The sequence below is a fragment of the Lacerta agilis genome, chromosome 2 (assembly GCF_009819535.1).
Source record: "Lacerta agilis isolate rLacAgi1 chromosome 2, rLacAgi1.pri, whole genome shotgun sequence".
Classification (NCBI taxonomy): Eukaryota; Metazoa; Chordata; class Lepidosauria; order Squamata; family Lacertidae; genus Lacerta; species Lacerta agilis.
The window spans coordinates 103,165,652-103,191,694 of NC_046313.1; the positions used below are offsets into that span (position 1 = coordinate 103,165,652).

General features: G+C 41.4%; 1 protein-coding gene across 2 annotated transcripts; it reads right to left on the bottom strand.

Annotated features, from left to right (window-relative positions):
- Positions 1-9,889: 9,889 nt before the first annotated feature.
- On the bottom strand, positions 9,890-23,339 carry LOC117042026 (pantothenate kinase 3). 2 transcript variants are annotated; one of them, XM_033141468.1, is made up of 7 exons: positions 23,212-23,339; positions 18,182-18,534; positions 16,886-17,139; positions 15,959-16,135; positions 14,953-15,076; positions 12,326-12,451; positions 9,890-11,026 (listed from the first exon to the last, which is right to left on the bottom strand). In XM_033141468.1, exons 1-7 carry the CDS (start codon positions 23,237-23,239, stop codon positions 10,976-10,978), a joined length of 1,113 nt encoding a protein of 370 aa, XP_032997359.1. In that variant the 5' UTR covers positions 23,240-23,339; the 3' UTR covers positions 9,890-10,975. The 2 variants fall into 2 exon arrangements, with proteins under 2 accessions (XP_032997359.1, XP_032997358.1); XM_033141467.1 differs by lacking the exon at positions 9,890-11,026 and adding an exon at positions 12,191-12,245 and having other exon boundaries at positions 12,285-12,451.
- Between the last annotated feature and the right edge of the window lie 2,704 nt (positions 23,340-26,043).

Sequence of the window (26,043 nt, forward strand, 5' to 3'; positions counted from 1 at the left end):
TCGTGTTAAGAACCTTGCTTCAGGATAAGAACAGAAATCTTGCTCTGGCGGCGCAGCGGGAGGTCCCATTAGCTAAATTGGTGCTTCAGGTTAAGAACAGTTTCAGGTTAAGAACGGACCTCCGGAACGAATTAAGTACATAACCAGAGGTACCACTGTATTCTAATGGCAAAAGATAATTAATTTGCCTGTACTTGCCAGTGGCAGTCAGTGGAATACCAACAGATTATGTTTCTCTCTCTTCCAGTGCTTTTAAACGCTGCTTTTAAAAGATTAATATGGGCAGAAATTCTGGATTTGGTTATTTCTTGCTGGGGTCATAGTGGTAAAAAAAACACTAATATTCTTTCTTACAGTAGTCCGTTTTTCTTTTAAAAAGAGAATTATGTAATATCTTAATCTTTTAACTTATTTTTTTTATCTGGGAAACTTCCATCCAGCTTAATTTTTCAAAAGAAACTCAAGGCAGCTAACAAATCCAGCCAGATGGGCGGGGTAGAAATAAAGTTAGTAAGAAATTTATTTATCCGAACTCCACACAATAGTAAAATACATCACAATCCCCATTCATAGCTGCAGTCAAAAGGCCAAAAGTATCGGTGTGAAAAACTAATAATTTGAAAACATCCAGTAAACAACAACACCCTAAACCAGGCAACCCCAAACTCGGCCCTCCAGATGTTTTGGGACTACAGTTCCCATCATCCCTAGCTAGCGGGTGATGTGAGTTGTAGCCCCAAAACATCTGGAGGGCCGAGTTTGGGGATCCCTGCCCTAACCAGTCTCAGGAATAAACTAGTACAAATAAAAACAGCCAGCTGAAAACTTTAGTAAACATCCGTGTTTTTTGCCAGCCACCTGAAATATTACATTGATGGACACCTGATGTCCCTCACCTGGCTGGGTGCCGCTATGGAAATAACTTTATAGTCCTGGCTGTCATGGAGTTGAGGGATCTGGAGCAGGGCTTCAAATGCCGGCTGCAGCATATGAGGATAAACATACAGGAAAGTATGCTTCATTCCAAGGGTACAGCTATTTGTTTAGGCCAGGCACGTCCAACAGGTAGATCATGATCTACTGGTAGATCACTGGACGTCTGTGGTAGATCACTGGTCGATCACTGGCTCCCCCAAAGAAGCTCAACAACTTTGACTTGAACTCCAAAAAAGGGGGTAGATCACTGCCAGTTTTTAATTCTGTAAGTAGATCACAGTCTCTTGGGAGTTGGCCACCCCTGGTTTAGGTGGATCAGAGAACCCATTTAAAACTAGCAGCAGAAGTGTTTTTGAGGAATATTTCCTGGTTATTGCAAACGTATAAGGAAAGGGAGTTATGTGTGTGTTCTGAACTGCAGCGGGGCCTACTTTTCCTCAAGCAGATTCATGCTTGACTGGGATGATTTGATTCGTTTATTTTTAAAACAACCCTAACAGGTTTCCCCTTTTATTGTGAAGCGATTGTGATTATGCTTCACTTCATTACACCTGTGGTTCTCTGCATCACAAGGTGGCAAATGCTGCCCTTCAGCTTTAGCACTTGTATGAAATATATTGGAATATAACTGCATGCCAAGAAACCTCCTGCTTATCCACCTGCCAGATTATCGGTGTGTTTCCTCGCCGGAATGGCGTAACAAAGTCTTGCTGTCTGGTTGGTTTTCGTAGTTGTAGTTGTTTGCAACTGAGAAGATACATATTTATTTCTTTTCTGCTTCAGGTGGAGGTATATAGTAAAAGTGAGAACTGGCCCTGGGGTTTAAAAGTGCACAGCTAAAAGCTCCGCTTGAGTTCCCCACGAAATCAACGAGAGGTGCACTTAAGTAATTTACCCTTTTCCCCTTAGGAATGGCCAAAATAAGTATAATAATAATAATTAATAATAATAATAATGGATTGTGCCTCTGAAGACTGGGTTATCCAGGCACTCTTATTTTTCTAAACAATGAGGACTGGTGTGATAATTACCTGCAATAGATTTTGATTGTAGATCTCTATTAATGTTGACCTGTGACATTACGTGGCACTACTGTATAATATTATAAGCAGCAATGTCTTGAAGCATATATAAAATAGTTAGAGATGTAAAATAGATAAAATTTATGTAAAATAATCAGTTTACATTTTTTTTGTGTGTGTGTGTGTTTTTAATAACAGGGCTGGGGAACTTCTGTTGTTGGATGACTCTTATCAGCCCCAGCCCAGCCCAAGTGATCAGGGATGATGGGAGCTGTAGTCCAACATCTTCTGCAAGGCCAGAGGTTCCCCACCCCTGGATTAAATATAAAGGTTTTTACTATATGAAAAGTGAGGCAGTCTGTGGAGCTGAACTTTAATTTGATTTGGGGAGCATCTCCTTCAGTAGGTAAAATGTGCCTCTTGCCTCAACAGCTTTTATCAACCTTACAGCTGGGAGCAATAGCTAAAATATAGTGTGTTCCATACCAATGTTAACATCAAATGGATTTGAATGGATTGCTGAAATAAACTACTAACCTGCCCTGCCCCCACAGCAATGCCAAAGCTGCATTTTATAGCCATTTTACAAAGAAGTCCCATTGTGCTCTTCTGAGGTAACGGAAGCAGAATCCCATCCCTTGTAAATGTGAAAAAAATATGTTCTGAACACACACAACCCAAATCAAAACAAACTTACAAGCTTTGGGGCCTTGTTTTTAATTCAACAAGAATTTGCTGCAGATGTTGGGGGTCACTCCAAAAGGGTTGTTTTGCACAAAACACTTCTCATTTCGAAAGTGTATAGATACCTTTTTTTTTTTAACTCTTAAGTTGCATACAGGTACAATGCTAGTTTATGGCATGTTTAAAGGATATATGTGTATTTCAGCGATAGAATAATCAGCTTTTCATAGTACTTGAATGATGTTACGATGTAATATAAATACTTGCTGTGCAATCTTGTATTTGTCTACTCAGAAGTAAGTCCTATTGAGTGAATGGGCGTTGCTTCTAGGTAAATAAGGAATACGATTGCAGCCTTAAGCTCAGTTAATAATAGTTTTCACCCTGGGCAAGGTAGCTGTGGATAAATTTCTCAACTTGCTGTGATTTTTATTTTATTTTAATGAATTTGACACTGGGTTAACATACGTACCAAATAGCAATACCGTCATTTGCACTTTCTTCCAACGAGAATGTTTAAAGCACTATTTAAAAACTGAGATGTATTTTCTACACTAATGTGTTACCTAGAGCTATTATAGTTTGAAATATATTTTTTTTTATAATACGTTTACATTTGTATGGAGCTCAAGCACAGTAATGCCATGTAGCATACGAAAGATGATGTTTAATGTTCTTATTTATGGGTAAAATTAAAACAATGCTAATTTTTCTGCCTGTGCATTTTCACTTCTTCAGTTTTTCATGAGGCATTCCTTACAACCCAGGACCAGATCACTTGCAAAAGGAGCCTCAGGCACTCAGACCAGACTGTGGGCCACATCCACACCCGTACATTTAACTACATTTAAAGCAGGTGGCTTCCCAGAGAATTCTGGGAGATGCAGTTCTGCTCTTTAATAATCAGGCCTTGCTTGCTTTCCCCAACCAAGGCGTTGTTTTCATTTATGTGGCTAAATCTCAATGTGTTGCTTGAACCAAGATAAAACTATGAGCCAGAGCCTTCCAAGCAGTATGCAGCGAGTTCCTGAGATATGTACCCACTAACAGGAATACTGTTATGAGTGTAGGATCTTCCATGCAGAAATTCAGCATCATTAAAAAATAAAGAATCCTCCAAGACAGGTTTCTCACCCCTTTATTAAGACAGCTTGCAAGGGTACATGGAATTATAAAGTATGGGGAAGAGAATCAACCATTGGTATTTATTTAGAAAAAAGTAAAAGTTCTGTTCATTCATACAGAACAGTTGTAGAACAAGGGAAAATGAAAAGTGCCCATCAAACAACAAAATTAAATTTTCACATTTACTCATGCAAGCAGCAGAGGATTTTTATACAGTGGCGATGGGAATGATTACGGTATAGGCTTCCATCGTGGCATGAAAATGACACAGAAGAGCGTCCATGATGAAAATAAATTAAAAAAAACAATTTACAAGAGACGTGTTAAATAATTTAGCAACTATGAATGAAACATTTGCAAGACGTACATTTTTTACACCATTGTCAGAACAGTAAACAAGAGAAAAAGACAATAAATTCACTGCAACAAAGTAAGGCAACTTATTTGAAAACGGCTGTTATGGTTAAGTGTTATATGCACAGTAAGCTGGCAGAATGTGAGCCTGCAATGGAATCAAAAAGTATTTTTCAATTACAATTTGGTCTTTTAGACTATTCAAAACCAGAGATAAAATGCCAACTTTGCCATTACAGGTGGGAAAATACGAAATATTCCCTATTTCCCATTAATGTGAATATTAATATGTACTGTATATTAAAACTTCCCCACCTACAAAACTTTTAAAAATCCTTTTGTAATGATTGAACCTTAAGCTAACAAGCTGTACAGTTACTCGAAACTATTGCTTGAAATGTATTAACCAAAGCCGAAGATAATATTTAAATTTGTTGCGATTACAGAAGAAATTCTGTCCAGATTTATTTGTCAGTGTCTTGTGGAGAGCTTTACCGATAATACATTAGATTTTTTTTTAAGGAATGTGTTCACAATAAAAACAGTAATAGATGCAGCCAACAAAGTATTATGTAGATCAAATAACATTATTTGAATGGACATGGCTATGATGATCAACACACAAACTTAGGAACAGCTTTCTGAAATTCTGAAAACAAAGCGACTTATTTTGTAAAACATGTATTAATTGCAGCCTGTTTTATAAAAAGCCAATTTCATAACATACTCTCAGCTTATGTTGACCAGTAATAAGAGAGTTAAGTCCAGGAGGCATAATTACACTTTGATAAATTGTCCGTTTGCTAAGTAGTTATCAGACTTGAAACTGATTGTAAAAAAAAAAAATCTTTGATCCACCATCTACCCTCTCATGAAGGAACATAATCCTGACCTGTTTCCAATGTAGTACTGAACTATGGTTTAGTACAGAGGTGGGTAACCTGTGGCTACTCCAGATGCTGAACTACAACTCCCATCATTCCCTAACCATTGGCCATACTGCTCCAGCAGGTCAAAGGTCAGCCACCTGTGGCTTAGTGCTACTTGAAAGAGAAGCAAGTACTGGGTTTACACTCCCCTTCCCTGACCTCCAGCACAACTGCAAATTAGCCAGTTCATACTGGAAGGGAATGAGTAGTTTTGAACGATGCTTTATTGAAACAAACCCAACATCAAACCATGGTTTAGGATCCCAGCTTGTTCACAAACTGTTGATTAATTAACCAGAAATACTCTCCCTAACCTGGTTGTTTCAGAGACACAAAAGATTTAATATTAGTTTAAAACAAAGGGGGTGATTTTGATGTTTTAGCCAGAGAGATAATGGGGAGGGGAAAATTTAAAAGCCCACAGCTCTCTTCCAACTCTTTCACAAAGCACTAGTTTAGCATTATGCCCCCTAACTGAAGTAGCCCATTATTTGCTATCAAAACAAAGCAGCAATGGGTTAAAGTACCATCAATCTACTTTATCCATCACACAGTGAACAGGATAAGGAATACTAAATGACTGCCTAACCCAGGCTTCCTCAAATTCGGTTCCCCTAAGTTTTTGGCCTACAACTCCCATAATCCCTAGCTAGCAGGACCAGTGGGCAGGGATGATGGGAATTGTAGCCTCAAAACATATGGAGGGCCAAGTTTGAGGAAGCCTGGCCTAAACCTTCCTATGGCATGAGACCCGTTATTTTCTACAGCGCTGCATACCAAAAGGCACCCATTTTGAACTTATTTTCAGGTAACCATTTGCTGCACAAAAAGGTGCTCTTCGAAGATGGAGCACCTTTGAGGCCTGTGTAGAGTTAGGATTTGTGGTCCAATGTATACTTAGCAAACTTTTTGAACGCTGATCAGTTGCACGAATGTCAGTTAAATGAATGCTCACAATTTTCCTAACCATTTGCCATGTCTGAAAACATCTTTTTGGGGTGTGGGAGGGAGAGAAATATTGTTAAGCAGATGACCAAGTTTGCTACAGCTGTCTTTCTAATTTTACCCAAGTTCAGAATATGGCCATTGCTTTTTGGAATTTGGGAAGTTCAAGTCACTGCATTCTAGGCATGATAGTACTGAGAAAATTTAAGTGGATTATCACCTCTCAATTAAGGAATCTTGTTCTTCACCTGCCTCCTCAGTCCTGAGGTTTTGCAATAAGTGCGCTGCTTTTCCCAAGCTTTCCATTAAACCTACAGAGGCATGGAGAAGCTGAGGCCAATGTTTTCAGCAGTGCATTCCAGCCTTTCCATTTAGCACAGGTAAACTAATCTGATCTTCAGCTCTCTTATCTCCCTAGTTTTATAGTTTTAACTCAGCAAGGTTAAGGTTTATTATACTGTACTTCATTTGAATTATATTGAAAAGGAGTGTCCCTTTTAAATGGCACAGTGCGTTAAGATTCATAACCCCTGAATCCTCTCTTGGAAATTACACCCAACAGCCAAACATGGCCTATCAACAGAAAGGTTCAATTAGAAATATATTTTGACCTACCACCCGCCCCACCCCCAATTTTTTTTGTTTACTTAACCTAAATGCATTCAGTTCAGTTTTATTAATATATGCACTATTTACAGAGAATTAATGCATGAATATTTGGGAGATTAAATGAGCCATGTTTGATTCCTTAAGCAATAGAAATTTTAATCTCAGTACAAGCACTTGAAAAATATTCAAAACTTATTTTAAGGGCTGCTTCACACATTAAAGTAGCAGACATCTAAAAATTTAGCATATGGCTGCTTTTAATTCTGTAATGGGCAACGTGACGACCTTCTCCCCAGCCCCATCGTATCTCCACCAAGCTGTGCACAACTGGCGCCAGGAAATTGTATACTTGGGGTAGGGATGAAGATGCGCACCCACTTCACATTAGAGGACTAAATATGCTAAATCCTTAATCCATACTTTCAATAGCAATCCATGAGGCAGCCTGGAGGAATATCTCAAAGAATTTAAGGAACACTGGCTCAGTGGTGTAGCTGGGATTCACAAATGCCGCCGGTCAAATACTCAAGGTTTTGTCATTTCAATGGATGTTGGCAATAAGGGTTGCCTGAATTCCCCACATGCTGAAAGAAAGGTACAATGTCCACAGCACTCGCAAGTAGTAACAAATCAGGATTTACGCTTACATGATTTAAGCAGCAGTACAATTAGAAGGACGAATGCATTATTAGCCTTAATCTGCTTGATCAGTGACACCCAGCTGGGTTGTAGACAATCAATTTCAATGGCACAGAGTCAGCGCAAGGCTGGGGAACCTGTGGCCTGCCAGATATTGTTGGACTCTGAACTCCTATCTGTCCCAGCCAGCATGGCCAATGGTCAGGGATGATGGGAGTAGTCCAACATCTGGAGGTCGATGGGTTCCCTACCTTCCAATAGGTTTCATGTGGCTTATTAGCAAAGCAGAGCACAAATGGCAAGCAACGAGAAAGGCGATCTGGTCCTTATACTTCCCTCGTGGGTTTAATGGAATGGCGCTTTAAAAATGTCCATGGAAATACACATAAGGAATGGCAAATATATGGGGTGCGTGGGATGCCTGCCATTTCGGCTTACCAAACAGAATGATCGCCCTGGCTGTTCCTGGGGTTCTCCTGATCACCCACAGCACCATTTTGGGGGGTGGGGTGGGGGAAAGCCCTGTTGCACAAGCCCAAGCCCACGTGCAGGAGTTCTGATGATGAGATTAATTAATTACCTAGTTTAATGGTTGGGGAAGGAAAGTGCTACAGATTATCTTAATAGAATGGATATTGCATTGTACTATCACTGAATTTGAAAACAATTTGGTTTGTTAAGAGACTGTTGCCTTCGGAACAGGATTAAGTTCTCTTATTTTAGTATTATATTGCACCCAGGGCTATACATCGCGCTGCACCTCAAAGAGAGCACTAAGGATTACATGATTGAGACGGTACAGTGAGAAAAATAAGTAAAAAAGGTCTAGCTAGCCAGTGGCCCGCCTGGCTTTACAATTTTTCATTTGATTGACAGGGGCCAATTGTAGAATTGGCACCGTTCCGTGTTAAGAGGACCACAGATAATATCCAAAACCAGAAGTATTCTTGTCCAATTTGTTGAAACTCGAGAGACATTAAGGCACACTTAAAACTAGACTTAAGAGCCAAAATATTCAGAACCCTCTTCCTTTCCTTAAAGAAATAAGGAAATAGCCTCTTGCTTTACATAACCAGCAAATTTTCTATATCCCCAGAAGGTTTTCAGCAGTCCTATGTATTAAGTGCTAACACTAAAAGAGGTCAGTCTTTTCATTTTGTGCTAAATGAGACAATTTTAGCAACATGAACCATGTATTAATGATGGGGATTTATAACATTTCTAGGGCATACGGTCAAAACACTGGAAGCTTCTATTCCTACAAATCTAAAAAGGCAGGGAAAGCATGTAATGTAATAAATGCAGACTTGTGTGGCACAGAAACTGCTGATGCTTTTATTTACAGGGTATCTCTCAAACTCTATGATTTTCCTGAAGTGGGATATACTGAGCTGTTTCACTAAGCCATAGTTTATTAGGAACTTTTGCTTTAATATAAATGAGCAGTGTGCTTGTGCACACTCCTCATACATTTCCACACCACTCGTCCTCTGCTCCTATACAGCAGGCGAAACAAGCCAGTTGGGCCATTTGAACTAAGGCTTGTGGGTTTGTTTCCTCCAAAACAAACCATAAGCAGTGTGGAGGAAACAAACCATGGACCCAAAGTTTGATGGACATGGCACACCAGACTCTGGCTCATTTCATCCATGGCATGGAAGCAGGAGAAGAGGAGCACCTTGGGAACACTAAACCACAGTTTGTTTTAAACTCCGATTTAATGTGACATGTGAACTAGGCTACCACATGTCAAACCTGCTTGCTTCTAGAGCAAAACTCTTGTAATGCACTTGCCTAGGGACTAAAATGGAAGAGCTGTCCAGTTGTTTCAGTCATCTTCAGTTCTGAAGGGCACTCAATACAGAGCAAGAGATACTTTAGACGTTTTTCTTAGTCCAGGATATGTACTAGAAAATATAAATTGCAACTGAGAACATACGCTAACTGAAACACTTATGTTAAGACATGAGGCCAAGATATATCTTTTAAAGGCAAAGCGTTACTGCCATGTAACCATTTGTGAATTATTTGTTACACTTTTCTTTTTAAAAAAGATGGGGTCACAATAGTCAAGTACAGCGTCTCTCTAAGAAACTTGGCTCAGCCTATATTTTCTGTCCAGCATGAGACCAACAAAATATGTATCTCTAGACACTGCCATGTGCTCTAGAGACCACCGATTTTTAAGTCGTAAGAAAGGGAAATCACTTTTAGGTCAACACAAGCAACATCAACACTAATTACTGACAATGAGCACTGAAATGTAATTAAATGGAATGGAATTTTAAAAATTGAAAAGCCATGCACACTAGATATCTAGAGATACATTTTCCATATGGATATTGCTGTATAAAGTATTGATGTGCCAAAATAGTATCAACTTGATCAAGTAAATCAAGCACTAAGCTTGAGCTCTAGTCGGAGTGGTAAATTTCCATCTAGAAAACTTCATTCATGGATTGGATATCTGCATATTCCTCAAGATACAATTATGTATTTCTCTGCATAGAAATTTTCTTGTTTGAGATTATTTTCTTCTTCTTCTGAGGTCTTATGGTAAGCTTTGCTGCAGCAATCTACAAATATGCCACTATTGTAAACTTTTACAATCAAGTCTGAAAACAGCAGACAGTGAAAATACAGGAGTAGCCCCAGTATGTCGAGTTTATTTCAAGGCCACACTGTTGCAGTATCTGGAACGGTTTATTAGGAGTACAATGAACACTGGACCTTTTGAGTTTGTGCAGTACAACCTCTAAAGCTGCCTTAATACTTGAAGCCACAAACTTGCCCTAAATTGACATTTGGGTTAATTTTTCAGTGTTTTTTATATAAACTGAGGAATTGCACAAAAGCCATCCCACCAGAACTGTCAATGTAAGAACTGAAATGCTATCACTACTTTGATCTCAGTCACACCAGCTGCCAAGTTTTTAATAAAAATTGGTGGTTTTGAACTATGGACTTTTTCTATTGGCCATTTTCTGAAGCCCTTTAATGTTTGATTGAAAATCCTGCGTGGAAGAACGTTCAACACAAGCAGCTATCATTTAACCACCAAATGAACTCAAGATACTGCAAAGCTTAACAAAATCTGACCATACAGTTGCCAAACACAAGTGTATTTAGTTGTTTAACTCACCTTAAATCAATTGTACAAAGTCTTTGCTGATATTTTCATTTTTATTTTCTCGAAACCTTAATACTGGAAGTCTGAACACATTGTAATCTCTCTGCACTGATGGGAAAAAATTCTTTGCATCAAAGAACTTCATTTTCTAGCAGATGGCACTTGGTTGTGGCCCTGGGTCAATTTCTTTTGACCCAATGGGAAATTAACATTCAGCACAAGGCTATAAGACTGACACAACTAGATGCAAGCTAATAGTCTGGAGGGGGGGTTTTCAGCAAAATTTGATCAGCGTTGCAGGATTTGGAAAGCTAAACTAAGAATAATATTCCAATTCTGATTTCTAGGCTCATTTCACAGAGGCTGTAGTGCATACTGAACTCTCAGCATGTGTTAGAGGTTGCCTTACACAAGGAAATCACCAGGTGCTTCTGACAGAAACACCTAGGCTTCAAACTCTGTCTCAGTGAGACAGTTCATCATTCTTACAATTAAAGACATTTATAGCAAGACAGCAGCCCTTTGGTTCCAGTTGATATAAAACAGTGTTGTAATAATGCCAGAAAGGTAGGAAATAATTCAGTTTTGTGATGCTTTGCACTTCAGCTGAAATTTGGCAATCCAAGGAGGGCACCAACTGCTCCAAAGTATCCCTGTATTTAAAAGAAGATTTTTCACAATTCAAGTTTTGACTACCATATTAAAGTTGGCCTTTTTCAAAACAGGCAGAAGTACATGACAAAAATCTCTTGCCTTTTCCTAATGGATACCTGGACAAATTAGGAAGGAGAAATATAGCCACAGTATAGTCAATTTATTGACAATACTCTGGATAAACTAAATTCTAAACAAGCCTTTGCACTGACCCCACCTACATTTTGCTTCCTTCTCTCTCTCTCTCTCTCGTCACCAGTTCTCCTCCAAAGTTCCTTTCCCAGCCTGTGAATGGCAGCTGGAATATTGCCACATGAACAACGTTCTCAGCTCTGCCCACAATATACCATTATGGGGCTTGTGCGCAGCATATTGTTTACCTCCCTGCAACTTAAGAGTCAGGAACAAAGGCTAAAAAGGAGGGAAACATAATATTGAGCATATTTTCTATAGCACTGCATTGAGCTGGATCAGACAGCCTTCTCAAAATTGCCTAAACATCCCTACTCTCCACTGTAGTTTTGGAACAAATCGTGCATGGGCAAATAAGTCATGGGGGGGGCAGCTTTGTCTGAGAGACTGTTAGTAATTATTGTAGCAAAGAGGGAGCCTGGCAACTGCTAATTTTGAAGCTCTAGTGAGGAGAGAGGAACTGACTGAACATGCAGTATCTAAGCTGCAAAGGCACTAACTCGTGACTGTCAAGCACTCCTACGGCACCTGACAAGGAAGACAGCAATCCAAGATTTATTATTTCTGAAAGATTAACACATGTAGGTACAAACATGCCATTTACTATTCCAATACTTTCATTAAGGTACTTGCTTGTTTTTCCCAGGTAACTGAAATACTTGGGGGACAATCCAGCAAATCATTTTTAAGCACAAGTAATGTCAATGGAAGAGATTTCAAGCTCTCTCATTGACACCAATCATGCTTTAAAGTCTCAACTTTGGCTGGATTGCACCCATAATGTGTATTCAGTTCATTAACCAAAACATAAAAGTGAATGGAGAAATTAAAGAAAAACCCAGGGACGCAACCGTCTGTCCTATTCAGGAACAGTATTTTTATTTAAAATGTAATCCTGCTTCCCCGAAATGGTTCATGGCGTACAATCTCTCTTAACATCCCAACAACTCAGGTGCAGAAAAAAAACCACCTTTCTAGAGCTACACATCTTCCAAATCACAAGTGAAGAAAACCATTACAAATAAATTTAAATTTTAAATTATGGCATTTGTACTGGAAGATAAAGGTTGTCTAGCTCTATATTCCATAGCTGTGGTCATACATACCTCATGTTCTAGGAACAAGGCCTTCAACTGGCCTTTGGACCAGTAATCCAGTGCATATGCCAAAAGCTTCATCGACAACGTATTCACACGTAAAAAGTTACCAACAAAGACAACACGGTTTATCTTCTAAAGAAAAACAACAACAAGAGTTTCCTCAGTGGAATATAATGAAAAACAATACAAGTTTTCACTGGGATGCAAGAATGACTAGCAGCACAATCCTATGTATGAATGAATTCTACGCATGAATTCACAAGTAAGTCCCACTGGGGCTTATTCCCAGTTAACTGTAAAAATGCTCGTGGAGTCAGTTAACAATAAAAAAAATTGTATAACTAACATTTAGGCAACATTTATATACTTTAACCACATTTAAATCCTGGACAGTTTGCAAAGTTGTGTGTGCTTCAAAAACCCAAAAACTATGAATAAATGCATGCATTAAGCATTGCGTAAATTGCCAGAAAGTTGGGGCCTTCTGTGAATGTATAGATCAGGGGTCTCCAGGCTTTCCTTGTCTCGGGCCAGTGCCTCAAGCGACGATCACACGGTGGGGCTGGAGGGTGGGGGAGCGTGTGCAAATGCTATTTCTGGTGCACATCTGGGTTAGAGGAGGGCCGTGTGCATGCGCACAAGCTATTTCCGGTGCTCCTCTGACCTGGAAGTGGGTCCCTGCGCCGCGCTGGTAATAGCGGGCGGCGGCGGTCGCTGTAGGCCAGATAAACGAGTCCCTCGGGCCTTATCCAGCCCCCGGGCCATAGGTTGGTGACCGCTGGTATAGATCCTGCTGGGGTTAAGGCTACATTCACTAATTTGCCCTCCCCACTGCTGCAGACCCCCTTTCTGGAAGGCCAACCCCCTGCATGTTTTCAGTAGGGGCAAGGGGTTGCAGGGGGAAATTGGTTAAAGTTGCCTCCCCCCCACCTTCTGTCAGTAAGGGTGGTCTGAAGTGGAACTCCGTTCAGCAGGTACAAGTCTGGATCAAATGTGGAAACTGAATATCACATGAATTCTGACCCCAAGCCCATCCAATGTTAAGCTCATCAGCACCCACCCACCCCACCTTTTGATGTTAGGTAGGTGGCAACCCCAAAAGGTGGGCTTTCATACAGTTTTGCTTGTGGACTTTTCCTTTCCAGGGAGGCTCAGCTAGCAACAAACCTGATGTTCCTCCAGCACAAAGCAAAGACCATTTTATTTGCCCAAGCCTTCAACATCTCATCTAGCTGGTTTTCAATCTGGTATCTCTGTAATCTTTTTTTCATAGTATCATAGAGCTGGAAGGGTACCCTGGGGATCATCTAGTCCAACCCAAATTTGCACCTGCCCCATACAGGGATCAAACCTGCAATCCTTGCATTATCAGCACCACACTCTAATCAACTGAGCTATCCGTGGGGGGGAAAGGAGAACACAGAATCATAGAGTTGCTCTCCTAGGCATTTTATGTAATTGTTATCAGTGTAACATGGTAGCTATGTAAATGCAAGGGTACAATGGTCAACCAAAGTCATTTCAAGCTGTAAGCAAGGTTCAGGCTAGCTAATGTATACCATAGCAACAGGTACTGGCAACTTAAAACAGGTTGATTTGTATATGCCACTGTATTCTTAATCCTAGATGAGAAGAATAAATTCTTATTTGAATCAAGCAAGTTTAATGCAATCAAACCAAGCCACTACTCTGACAGGAGCTGCACTTAGTGCCTTCATAGCCCTGTACAATGCTGCTTGATCCATATGCAACAAGGCAGCACTGTAAAGAAGCCGAAGGCAGCAAGCAATATTCCAGGTGAGCAACTGCTCTTCCATATTTCCACAAGTTTGCATCTGAAACAGATGGGATGTTTCAGGCAGCAGCAAAGACAGAAGTGTGTTCTCAAAAAAACAAAACAAAAACACACCTCAGTAAGTGTCAGGGAACTGTCCCAGGCTCAGCGCAGGGTGGTGGAAGGGCCCTCGGGATGCTACAGAGAGCCTCAGCCCCACCTGGACAGTAGCACCTCCTCTTCCAGTGGAGGCAGCGGCAACGTCTCCAGTGGGGAGGGGCAGGCCACCCAGGGACTGAAGAGCCGAGGCTCTGGGGATGTTGGAGAGGCTCTGCACTCCCCTCGCTCTGAGTGCGAGCAGGGGAACACGCCATTTCTGTCGCCCCAAATGCGTAGAGGGGTGAAACCAAAGAAGGGAGGCGGGGATTCCGTATACCGAAATTCTTTTGTTGGGGTCAGAACCAGAAGGGGCCATTCCCGGATTCTGACATCGGTTGATACAGACATGAACTTTTAAGCTCTGCACTGTACACAGTATGCACAATAAAACTACGAAAGGAAAGGTCAGAGTCTTGCCTATATACTCATGAGCAACTACCTACGGACCTTACAGTAAGGTACATATTTTAGATTTAAGTCTTATTATAAAAATAAAAGTTTATAATAAAATGTTTAACGTCCTGAAGACTTTTGATTTAACTAGTGCTTATCAACTTAAATCTCCAAACAGAGAGAAAAAGGCAGATCCTGAACAACCACCTCTGATTTGTGAGAGAAAGAACCTGTTAGTTCTCACACTATTCCAATCTGGATTTTAAATGCATTGCAGTCTCTACTGTTCCTGCCCAACAAAGCTTACCTCATTTACAGCACACATCCGTGCTATAGATCCAATATTATTGGTGATAGTAACCAGTGTAGCTCTAGCCAGGTCTTCCTTACTAACAGATTCACGCTTTTCCTTGTAGATCATATTCCCAAAGCTAGAAAGAAGAGAGATGCCATAACGTTAGATAATTTTCTGTTAAAAATATAATTTCTATGCTGGTCTTTCTTTCACTTAGGGCATGGATCTCTAGCTGGGGCTGGTAAGTGCGGAAACATGGCCAATAATATACAACTGTGCTTGCTGACTGCCCAAGGCCCTTCACCTTTCCCAGAAGAACCTAAGCAGTCCAAGAGTTGAAGGACTCAGGTCAAACTGCAAGAAAGAGCAACAGTCTTGGAGTTTGAGGCCAAGTCCAACTGCGTTGTGTTAGCAGACACCACTTTCCGTTTCAATGGCTTGAGGTTGGCAGGTTTACTTTTAGATTAGCTACCGAACAGGAAAAGCCTCATGTGTAATTAGAACAAAGACTTGCAGAGGGAGACACAACTGCCTAGTTTAATCCTTTGTTATTATGCAAGCATGGGCCGTGTTTTGGAAGATCATGCACTACAGGCATGGACCATATGGGTGTCTTAAATTGGTTTCGTTCCATCAATGTACATAGGCTAAATTTTAAGTGTCAATACTTTAAACTAACTAAACCACCGTGTACACATAATAGATCTGGAGGTGGGGCAGGGAAGCTCTGTTCTCCATGTGGCAAATGCTAAGTTGGATACAATTTGTGTTTCCTCTTGGTATCTGCAAATAAAAAGATTAAGTAAACACATCACATTTTAAAATTCCTTATTAGGTGTTCCAATTAAAAATCATTGGGTTGTATCATATTAAGTTCTACTCATTTAAATCAATGGTCCTAAGTTAGTCATGTCAGCTGATTTCAGCCTATGACTAACATTGGAACAACCCATTTTTTCATAGGCCTCTTAAATCTAGCATTTTTTTGTGGTGCTGTGTATTCTCCTACAACACTTACCTAGATGCCACTGCCCACCCAGGCAAGCCAAACCGTTCATAATCTCCTCCATAAATATCCCGGACTAGCTTGTCGGCATGTGTACTTTCCCCTTTAGATGCCATTTCTAGAGCTTCTTCGAAACTTTCACATCCAGTCAGCAAGCTGCACAAGCCAAGAAAGGTCCCACCACCTAGACTGGTGTGGGGAAAAAAGAAAACGCATTGGCTTGTAAATTGCATTTTTAAAATTAACAATTTTAATTCTAGACATCTTACCTGTGCAACCCAGGAAATAAATTGAATAAGCTCAATTGACTATAGTCTACATAAGGACTTAGGTTTATAGTTTACAGTTAGGCAAAACACATTCCTAGTGAACAATGAATAACAAGCTGTTCATTTTTAGTTGTTGCCCACCATATCATGAAAGTTGTTAGGGCAGTATTAAAAAACCAGGAACAGCAACACCAACCAAAACAATTACTATGGAACCCAACTCAGGCATTTCTCTTTTGAGGTGCCTCTCCCAGCCAAGGAAGCTGAAATAGTGTTTAGGGTAACCACAAATATCCTGTCGACTAGGACTAAGTTATTGTAATTGTGTCTGTAGCAAGAGCCACTAGCAGCTGGATAGTCCTAATAAAAACAGAATAAATCTTCCCAAATCCTGGTATTTTCTTCCTTTCTTTTTAAAAATATTCCATTTTTTTACCAAGCTGCCTATAATATAATAAATAAAGTTAAAAGTTATTTTGTGAAGATGGTTAACCAAAAAATGAAAATGTAACTCAAGCTGCTCAAGACAGGAAAGCTAAACACACTGCAAAATAGAAAGATACTTCTGAATGGCAATTTCTTCAATGATGCATGCATTTGAAAGAGAGCCATGAACACAGATTTATCATTTCATTTAATAGCTTGTCCTGGCATTCTTTAAATTCTCTACCTTGTTCCAGTTACTCTCTTATAGTTGTCTCTGGAATGGACAGCTAATATACTGACTCCTGAACCAATGTTTACAACCAGCAACGGGTACGGATCATCCAGGTTAAAAGGCATCTTTTGGCATCTTTCAGGTTCTGATGCATTTTCAAAATAGTAGCACTCTGCCTGGCCATTAAAACTGACAGAATCTATGTACAGCAAGCCTTTGACAAGGCAGTCAAGTTCATCCAGTTTGTGCAGCTGGAGGTCTCCAATCTGTAAAATTGCAAAAGAGACATTATTATGGCTTGTTCTCATCACAAAATGTTATCAGCTTAAATCAAATTCACTCATATGCAGGTTTTAAAAGACTACAGTTGTTATACAGGCAGATGAATTAGTTATCTTGTCTTTAGAATGATAACTTATACTAGCATTTTCAATATAATCAAGCCAGTAAGTAGTAAGAAACCCACAAAGCTCCTAGACTTTCATCAGCTTCTCTATTTCTGGCATATATAACAGTAGTTTTCATTTCCTGTGAATATTTCAAAACAGCTAAAGTATGGAAATTAGCTTCTCACAAACTTGTTTTCTCCCTTTTGGCGCTTTTTAAAAATCCAAATCAGAGGATGAAGCATAGTAAATTAAGAAAATGCAAGGCCCACACAACTGTTTTGCAGGCTATATGCACACAATTTCTACCGTGTTTCCCTGAAAATAAGACACTGTCTTATATTTATTTTTCCTCAAGAAGACACACTATGGCTTATTTTCAGGGGATGGCTTATTTTTATTACATCAGTTGTGGCCCACATATTACATGCACCCAGGACTGAAAAAAAATCCCAAGTATGCAAAACATTTCTGGTTGTTTTCCAACCCTGCATACAAATATTGGGTTCTAGGGGCTCCTATCAAAGGAAAACGAGAAAAGAATGCTGTCAACAGTGCAAAGGCTAAAAATCTATGTGCTCAAATTTTGTCCATGATATAGCACAACTTTCTGGTCTATATCAGAGGAAGAGGAGTTTGTTAGTCACTGATTCTGAATTAATTCTGTTATTAATGCAGTTATGAGGAAAACAAAGGACTATTTTGAAAGCAGGACAAAAATTGTTTCTTGCATGTTGTCATTGCCGTGCATGCAAAGATCTTGCACAAACAGGTCCAAAGTACTAATTCAGAAGTATCCTGGTCCATCAGATCTTTGCCTATGATGGCAAAGGCAATGCTTTCAGAGACTTACATCTTAATCACCACATATAATGTACTTCAAGAACAGAGTATGTAACACAGGATGCAACACAATACCTACTGTGCGAAAATCTTCTTCAAACTTATAGGCACCACCACCAGTGGCACAGAGCACCGTATGCAGCGTTGAGAAGTTTTTACTTCTTCCCATTTGAATAAAAGTAGGCAGATCATGGGTTGGGAATCGGATAAAGTGCAAGTTTCCCTTTCGCCCAAAAAGTATCAAGTTCTTGAGTTCAAGGTGGACATCCCGAATACCAGTGGACCCATAGGCTACGTTTGATGTCAAATATTTGCGAATACTTTTCAAGCTTTCAACTTCTTCCTGCTCTTCTTCTGCAGTGATATCGATAGGTTCAAAATATGCAAGTTTCACAAGGGTTCCCCCAATGTCCATACCAAACCATGGGAAAGCTGTGTTGAAACAAAGTTACTTGTTAGAGAATCATATGCATATGAAAATTGAGAATGAACATCTTCTCAGTTGCCAGCACCTTAACAGTCTTCTGTCTTTCTAAGCAATTAGCAAAAACTGTTTGACATCGTAAGAAATGTGGAAAAGATCACTGCTATGTATCTTCATTTGTTAGCACATTTGAGCCAGTAATGGCAAACCAACTACATGCTACCAACGACCGAAAAGCTAATCACAATCCAGACATGGATTTCTTAAAAAGTGAATTATACCACTTGGAAAGTAGACATTTCCAGACTCTTTTCACAACTGATTTACTTTGTGAGTTAAAATGTTTGTAAATCATGCTAACTGATTTCTTTTTTAGAAAGGCAGAACAGAAGTCAACTAAATAAGACTTTGCTCTTAACCCTACTATGTAGTAAGCAGAAATGTGAATTCTTTATACGGACTGGTGGGGGGGCACAACTTCTAAGAGCAGCAGCATCCATAATATTAAATGATCTGCTGCTCTGTGAGGCCAAACATTTATAGGTCTCTGAGAAACTTCTATTTTCAATCCTACACATACTTAAGGTACTTGGAAGTTAAGTCCCATTGAACTCAGTGGGCTTCCTTTTGAGAACAGTTATGTAAATATGCAATTTAATATATTTCCCTATACTGTATTGTATAGGCTTAACCATTACTTCAACATACTTCCCACTTGGAGGATTTTTCATAAACTTGTTAGGTAGCTTCTTCCTCACCTTGCAATTATAAAACTGTAATCCCTGCTCCCTTAAAGTACTTGGACATAAGCAACTTGTTTATAACTCTTCAGCACTGGATAATAAAAGATTGACTAAGGACATCCAGTAATCTTTGAACCTTGGTTGTTCCTCACAACAGGATAGCCATAATTTTTAGCCATAAAGATGAACACTCACTTTTACTTGTGGTTACTTATTAAGTCCATATGAATGTGTTGTGGGTGGGTAATATCTTTTTATAAAATAGCTGTTTATGAGACCTGAAGGTATAGCTCAGTTTTCTTCGAAGTATTTTCTTCAGAATAGCAGTGGGGAAGTTGTGGTAGCAGTTTCCTCAGAAAGGTTGCGCTACAGATGCCAACAATATATGAAACTCTTCTTTGCAAAATACTTTTGTACTAGATTTATCATGGGTCGAGACCTCATGATGCTCAATTTAGGTTTGACTAGTATCAAGTCTTTTTTTAGCATTCTCCCCACTGTCATCAATGAAGCAATTCAGGAAGTTACAAGGCAGACTAGTCCATATACTGGAAAATTCTCTATGAAACACAGCCGCATGCATGCAGCAAAGCAGAAAAAGGAAATTTCCACATGTCAGTGTTTACAGACTATGGTTTGCACCCACTGTAACTTTAAGTAGCCATCTCCCACTCTCCTCACCCCGCACACTCCTTACATCTGTTCTGGGAGTTCCACCAATGCACCAGAATAGATCTGGGGAGGGAAGGGGCACAGAGAAGAGGGAAAGCCCCCCTGCGCAAGTGTAAATTCTTGTGCTGTTGGGACAGTTACTTAGTGCCACATTGAGTTGTAGCCAATTAAACTGTACTCAAGAATAGAACTGATGAAATAAATGGGCCTAAGTTAGTCAGGGCCATTAATTCCAATGGGTCTAACTCTTGAGAATGACCAACCACATGGGTTGTCTCCTAGGGTGGCATTATCAGAAACAGCCAGTATCCCTGCTACTTATGGTAGCTCTCCGCGCCATTACCATATTGTTCTGGAGTATTCCCCAACCCACATAAGCAGGTTTTCAGGGTGAGTAGGAGAACTGTTGAAAATCAGGTTTCCAGACCTACCCAAGCAGAAGAGGTGCCACATTTGGCATATATTGCCACTAGAGAGCAAAAACGTCAGCTACTGGAAAGTAGCACCTGCAAATCTGGTGGAACCAGAAATTATTTCTATCATGCAGCTGTGCTCACAGGAATATGAACATAGGCTAAACTTGAAGAATACAAATTCATATGTAACATCAGGTGATTATTTCTACATATGCAACGTGCATAATAGCCAGGCAAGTGCTAAGCAGTGGTAAGTCTTTTGAGACAAGGATTATGAATCTAGACAAATGTTACAGGAAATGTAGTAAAATCTTCACTGGCAACTCATGGCTGCCTGATGTTAGATTACTTGAGTGGCAATCCTAACCACACTTACTAGGCAGCAAGACTCGATAAACTACAGTCATACCTCGTGTTGCGTACGCTCCGTGTTGCATACGTTTGAGTTACGCACCTCCGCGACCCGGAAGCACTCCATGGAGCGCATGCAATGCGCAGGTGCGCAGAAGCGCAAAAACCCATGAACTTCCGGGGTTTTTTTCTTTTTTTGTTCGTTTGCATTACGTACACCCGGGTTATGTGGTACAACCCGGAACGGATTGCGTACGTAACTCGGGGTACCACTGTAAATGGGACATGTACAGAATTGAGCTATCTGCCAGGTATACCTGTGCTTAAATAAATGGCGTTTCTGTGTGCTCTGGCTTCCGTCATGCTGTTACTTTGGAGCACAGTCCCCTCAGCTTTTGTTACAACACTCAGAATGCAGGAAAGTGTTTTTCGTAAACCTAACTACAGGTATGTTCACATATAATCATGAACAAAAGTATGAGCTGCTTGCCAGTGGTCGATAAATCTGCTGGAAAGCATTTTATGAGTTGAGTAATTGTCAAAAGGAACAACAGAAAGAGTGAGTGACAATTAACATTTTACCTCCCTTTTGTGCAAAGTCGTCATGGCAGTTGGCACTTGGAGCTTTTTTTTTTTTTACTCATTAATGTGACACTGGACATTTAAGTGAGAAACAAACACTGTATAAGCTCAGTTAGCAATGGGAAAAAACCAAATAAGATTTGTATAAGAAAGCTCTTGCAACTATTTAGAAAGAGTCTGCTTCTATTAAATTTACTGGATACAATTTCCCATTTTACTAAGTTATTCAGTTTAAATTCCAGACTCCTACAGTATTTTCCTTCCAGTATCAAAGGGCAAGAGGCATATGCCACATCTGCAAGAATTTTGCAAGACTATCTATTTTTTATAATGTTTACAGTTGACTATCTCCTATATATTATTATAAAAAACTAGTAAATGCTAACAATCACATGTTCCTAAAATGTAATTTCTTATACATCTCTCATGCCACTATTTAAAAAACAGCAGTTTCTCAGAAAACATGTATCAAAATTAAAAGGAACCAATTGTCTATACTTGGGGCCCTACTGCACATGCCATTCAGGGCAAAAGGTAAAAAGGGTAGGTGGGAAAAACACTCCTTTGTTAAACTAAGTCCAGTGTGGCTTTAAGAGAATTTAATTGCTTGTTAGACTGCAGTCCTATGTATCCTTATGTCAGGAGTAACACAAATTAGAACAAGTGGGACTTACTTCCAAGAATGCATGTGTGTGACTGAACAGCTTATTTGTTTTTGGTTTTTTAAGTGCTCGCCAAAGTCTGTCACAGTATAACTTAAACAAGAATGCCCAATGTGCTAATAACTGCACATGAACTTAATCCTAGCTTTTACAGCGATGTCACCGAGAAGATTTGTGTTATTAAAGTTTCTTATAGGACTATATGAAATAATATATCAAGCAACTAAAATAATTCACAATATTAAAAAATATCTTCTATGAAAAAATCTGTTTCCAATTTTCACAATCACACACCCATTGAAAACATATAAATCTTAATTTACATGAAGGGCCACTGGCTGTAGAAAGGGGAGAAAAAGGAAACAGGGATATCATCCTTTCATCACTTGACACCAGCCATTTCCTCAGGCTGCAACAGAGGGAGAGAAAGAAAACAGGGGCACTCCAGGGCCTTCCTTGAGACCAGGAACTTTTGGCCCCTCTTCCTGTACTCTTACCATTCCAGCTGACAGAACTTTAGAACTAGTGCCTGAGTTGGCTTTCTTTCCTTTGGCAACATGTATTTTAAATTGGCCATTGGCCACTGGCCTGAGGGCAGAGTATTGATATTTGGACATCTTTTAGGCAGAAGAGGGGGGAAATGTATCAAATAAATATGCAGCAGTTCAAACATCACATCGTATTTTAATGAGAACTACTTTAGGGGAAGTATGACAAAAGCACATAGGTCAAACACAGCATGATCTTATACAGACGCAATTCACTGGAACACTATTTGATGGGAGTTTCCTAGCGCGCACATACCACGCGAACACAAAACAAAACAGAAATGTGTGCAGGTATCAGACAAGACAACCTGCACATCATTTCCACATTTTGATAGACTGGAGTGTTTCGTACAGAGAAAATGCATAATGGGTAAAAGTGGTGTGGACGCTACTCACTGAAACCCAGTTAAGTTCTTAACAATAAAGGAAAAGCAAACTTCACCGCACTAGCTCCCCCCCTCCATGGCAACATCTACAAATCTCAACCTAATCATGTGCCTCTGGCTACCAAAACACCACAGATTCAAAAACCAACACCGACTGGCTTATTTTGTTAACGTAGTAGGAAGTGTGAGCCGACGCCAAGCAAAGCAATTTCCCTTCCTGGTTCATCCCCATGTTTGACCACCCCCGGGTTTTCGTTTTAAAAAGCGAACCGACAGGTAACAACCTGCTCAAAGCCCCAAAGAGAAGGGAAGAGGAAAATCTTACACGGCTTCTTGGCATCTTTGATCTTCATGACTCCGCCGCGGCGTTCCCGGCGGCGGTACCTCCGCTCGAGTCCCGTCGCGGGCTTCCCGTGCCTTGGGTGATACCCCCGGAGGAAGAGGAGAGGGTGGCGGTGGGGATGGCGGCGGCGGTGGGGATGGCGGCGGCGGGCGGCTCGATGTTACGCTCTCCGGAGAGGCGGGGAGAGGAGAGGGAGGGCGCGAGCCGGCCTCACAGCAGGCGCTCCAAGGGCGGGGAGGGGAAGGCGAGAGGGAGGAGGAGGAGGAGGCCGACGCTCTCTCGCTCGGCTGAGGGGAACCGGGGGGAGGCCAGGCGGGGCCGGGGGGGGTTGTTAACGCCCTTCCCGCGAGCGGCTCATGGGGCTGCGCTGCCGCTGGGTGGCCCCACAGGGAGAAAGAGGAGGAGGCGGGACCCGCCGCCGCGCCAGCCCCACCCACACACTCGGCACCACCGCCAGTTCACCGGCCGCCGCCGCCGCCCCCCCACCTCCTCCTCCTCTTCACTAGACGCCCGCTAACATAAAACAACGGCCGGCCGCCAGGCGGTGGGTGGGGCTGGGGCTCCGGAGGCTCCGGAGAGGGCCGCGCTGACGATGCCGCAACGCCACCCGCCTCCTCCTCCTCCTCCACCACCACCCGAGGCACGGGACCCGCGCAAGGGCAGCTGGGAAAGGAGAAGGAGGCGGGGTCGGTGGCTCCGAACTCCGCCGGCCTACGCCTCCCAGAGCGCACCGCGAGGTCCCTCCTGCTCCTGGGCCACTCTGCGCTCGCTAAGCATGCCGGGAGCCTTCGTAGTTCCGAGGGTCGGAAAGGGAGGCCATCTTCGCGCGGAGGCTTTTTTTTCCACACAGCGTTAAGCGGCGGCGGTGGAACGCTCCCTAGAAGCCCCACCCCTCGCTTTTACCTTCGCCGCAAGAAACACGCCACTCACCCCACAGCGAACCAGCCAATGGCAAGCGAGGATTTCCCTGCTCCACCTCCCCTTGCCTCTAGGTGTGATTCTCTTGGCGGAAAGCGCCTCCTAGAGGTCACGCTTGATAGGCGGCGGGTGGCGGCGGCGCGCATTGGCGGGGCGGGGCGGGGCGGGGCGGGCTGGTGGTGAAATTGATTTTATTCTTTCCCGGAGGGTAGCAAAGTAAAAGTCGGTTGAAATAAAAAGGGTCGTCTTCGTTTGCATGATTTTTTTATTCTTTTTATGCAAGGAACGCCTCCTAAGCCACCATCAAACTGACTGTCGGAAGCAGTGATTCTCTGAATTCCAGTTTTCTGGGATTCACGTGTAGTAGGGAAGGCGCTACTGCGCTCGCGTCCTGCTTATGGTCTTCGCATGAGCCCCGACAGATCGAAGCGAAGGTCCTCCTAGTCCAGCGCCCTGTTTCCAATAGCCAGACAGGAATCCCTTAGGCAGGACCCGTCCCGAGTGCAATTTCACTCCCCTGCCTGTGATCTTCAGCAATTGGGCATTCACAGATCCTTGTGATTTTGAAATCAGAATCCACCTCGCACTTATAGCCTAAGACCCGTGTCACGTCTGCACTCGTGGGCTGAACGAGATTACAGGGGAAAGTATGCCGGAGTTGACATACGCATACCTGCACAGTTCATTTGCTATAGCTGTGGTTTTTAATGTTCCAAAGCCATGCCCAATTAACCTATGTTTATGAGAGAGAGAGAGAGAGATTTGTTGTTGGAAATCGTGACAAAGTATAATCCAACAAACCAGCCCAAATCAGATTTGCAGCCTAATTCTGTGTAATCTAGTGTTGTGCGATATAGCCTAGTCCATTCCCTTCACAGTTCCTTTTCCTCTGTGAAAAAGGCTTTGGTTTTTCTGCCCCGTTTTTGTGGCGCTTGACAATTTCCTTAGAATTTCTGCGGATGTGTGGTTTTAAGGTCACCTTATCACCGCAAGGCACCCAAGGGTGGCGTGTAAATTTTCCTTTCCAGCAAACGTTTCTACAGCACTCTGCAGCCTCACTGGCTGTTCCAGGATTTGAGAAAGAAGCATGGGAGTTGCTTCATAATTCCCTCCCTTGGGGTTTAAACACAACACCTGGGAAGGCTGCAGTGTATGGTGAAAGGATTTGTAGAATGATCTGTAGAATATATTTTAATCTTGTGAACTGACCCTATTTTCATTCATTAGATTTATATGCCACCCTTCATCATAAGATCTCAGGGCGGTTCACAAAGTAAAAATACAGGATAAAAACATGAAAAGAAGTAAAACAGCAAAACCCACCCTCCAGACCTCATGTGGAGGAGACACACAAAGGACCCGAGAGGTTTGGATGAAGGGTGGCATGTAAATTTAATAAATAAATGAATGAGATAGCCTACCCCGTGGCCACCTCACACAAAAGAAGTTCATTCCAGCAAAAAAACTGCACTTCATCCATGAGACTTTCATTGACATTTTCCCTCGCCTTTGGTAACTTTGGAATGCAATTTCTTTCCTCGTTAATTGATGGAAGATAGTTGAGGAAAAAAATGCAGGAGAAATTTTGGGCAGAGCATTACTTGTAAAGCCAGATTATCCAAGTTCGCTGAAAGCAATGGGCATAGGTTGCCATCTTTTTGTACCTGTGGGCATATTTGGAATTTTGAGAAAGTGCAGTGGGTCCAGTCACAAAATGGCTGCAGTGGAAGTGTAGCTTAAAACAAAATGGCTGCCACATCTAAAAGAGAAGGAAAAAGCAAATGGACCACAATATGGAGTGAGCACGTCCCCATCCATCAGCAATTGTTGTACTCATTCACACACTTTGCATCTCTCCTCTGTTCAGAATGACTGGGAGTGCAATCCTGACACCCA

What these genes read in the sequence shown, in the direction of transcription:
- LOC117042026 (XM_033141467.1), bottom strand. Translation starts at nt 23,239, where the DNA reads ATGAAGATCAAAGATGCCAAGAAGCCGT. An exon ending in GGATGTGTGCTGTAAATGAG is followed by an intron (nt 12,452 to 14,952) that starts GTAAGCTTTGTT and finishes GTTTTTCTTTAG; the next exon opens with AAGATAAACCGTGTTGTCTT. An exon ending in GAATATAGAGCTAGACAACC is followed by an intron (nt 12,246 to 12,284) that starts TTTATCTTCCAG and finishes TTAAAATTTAAA; the next exon opens with TTTATTTGTAATGGTTTTCT.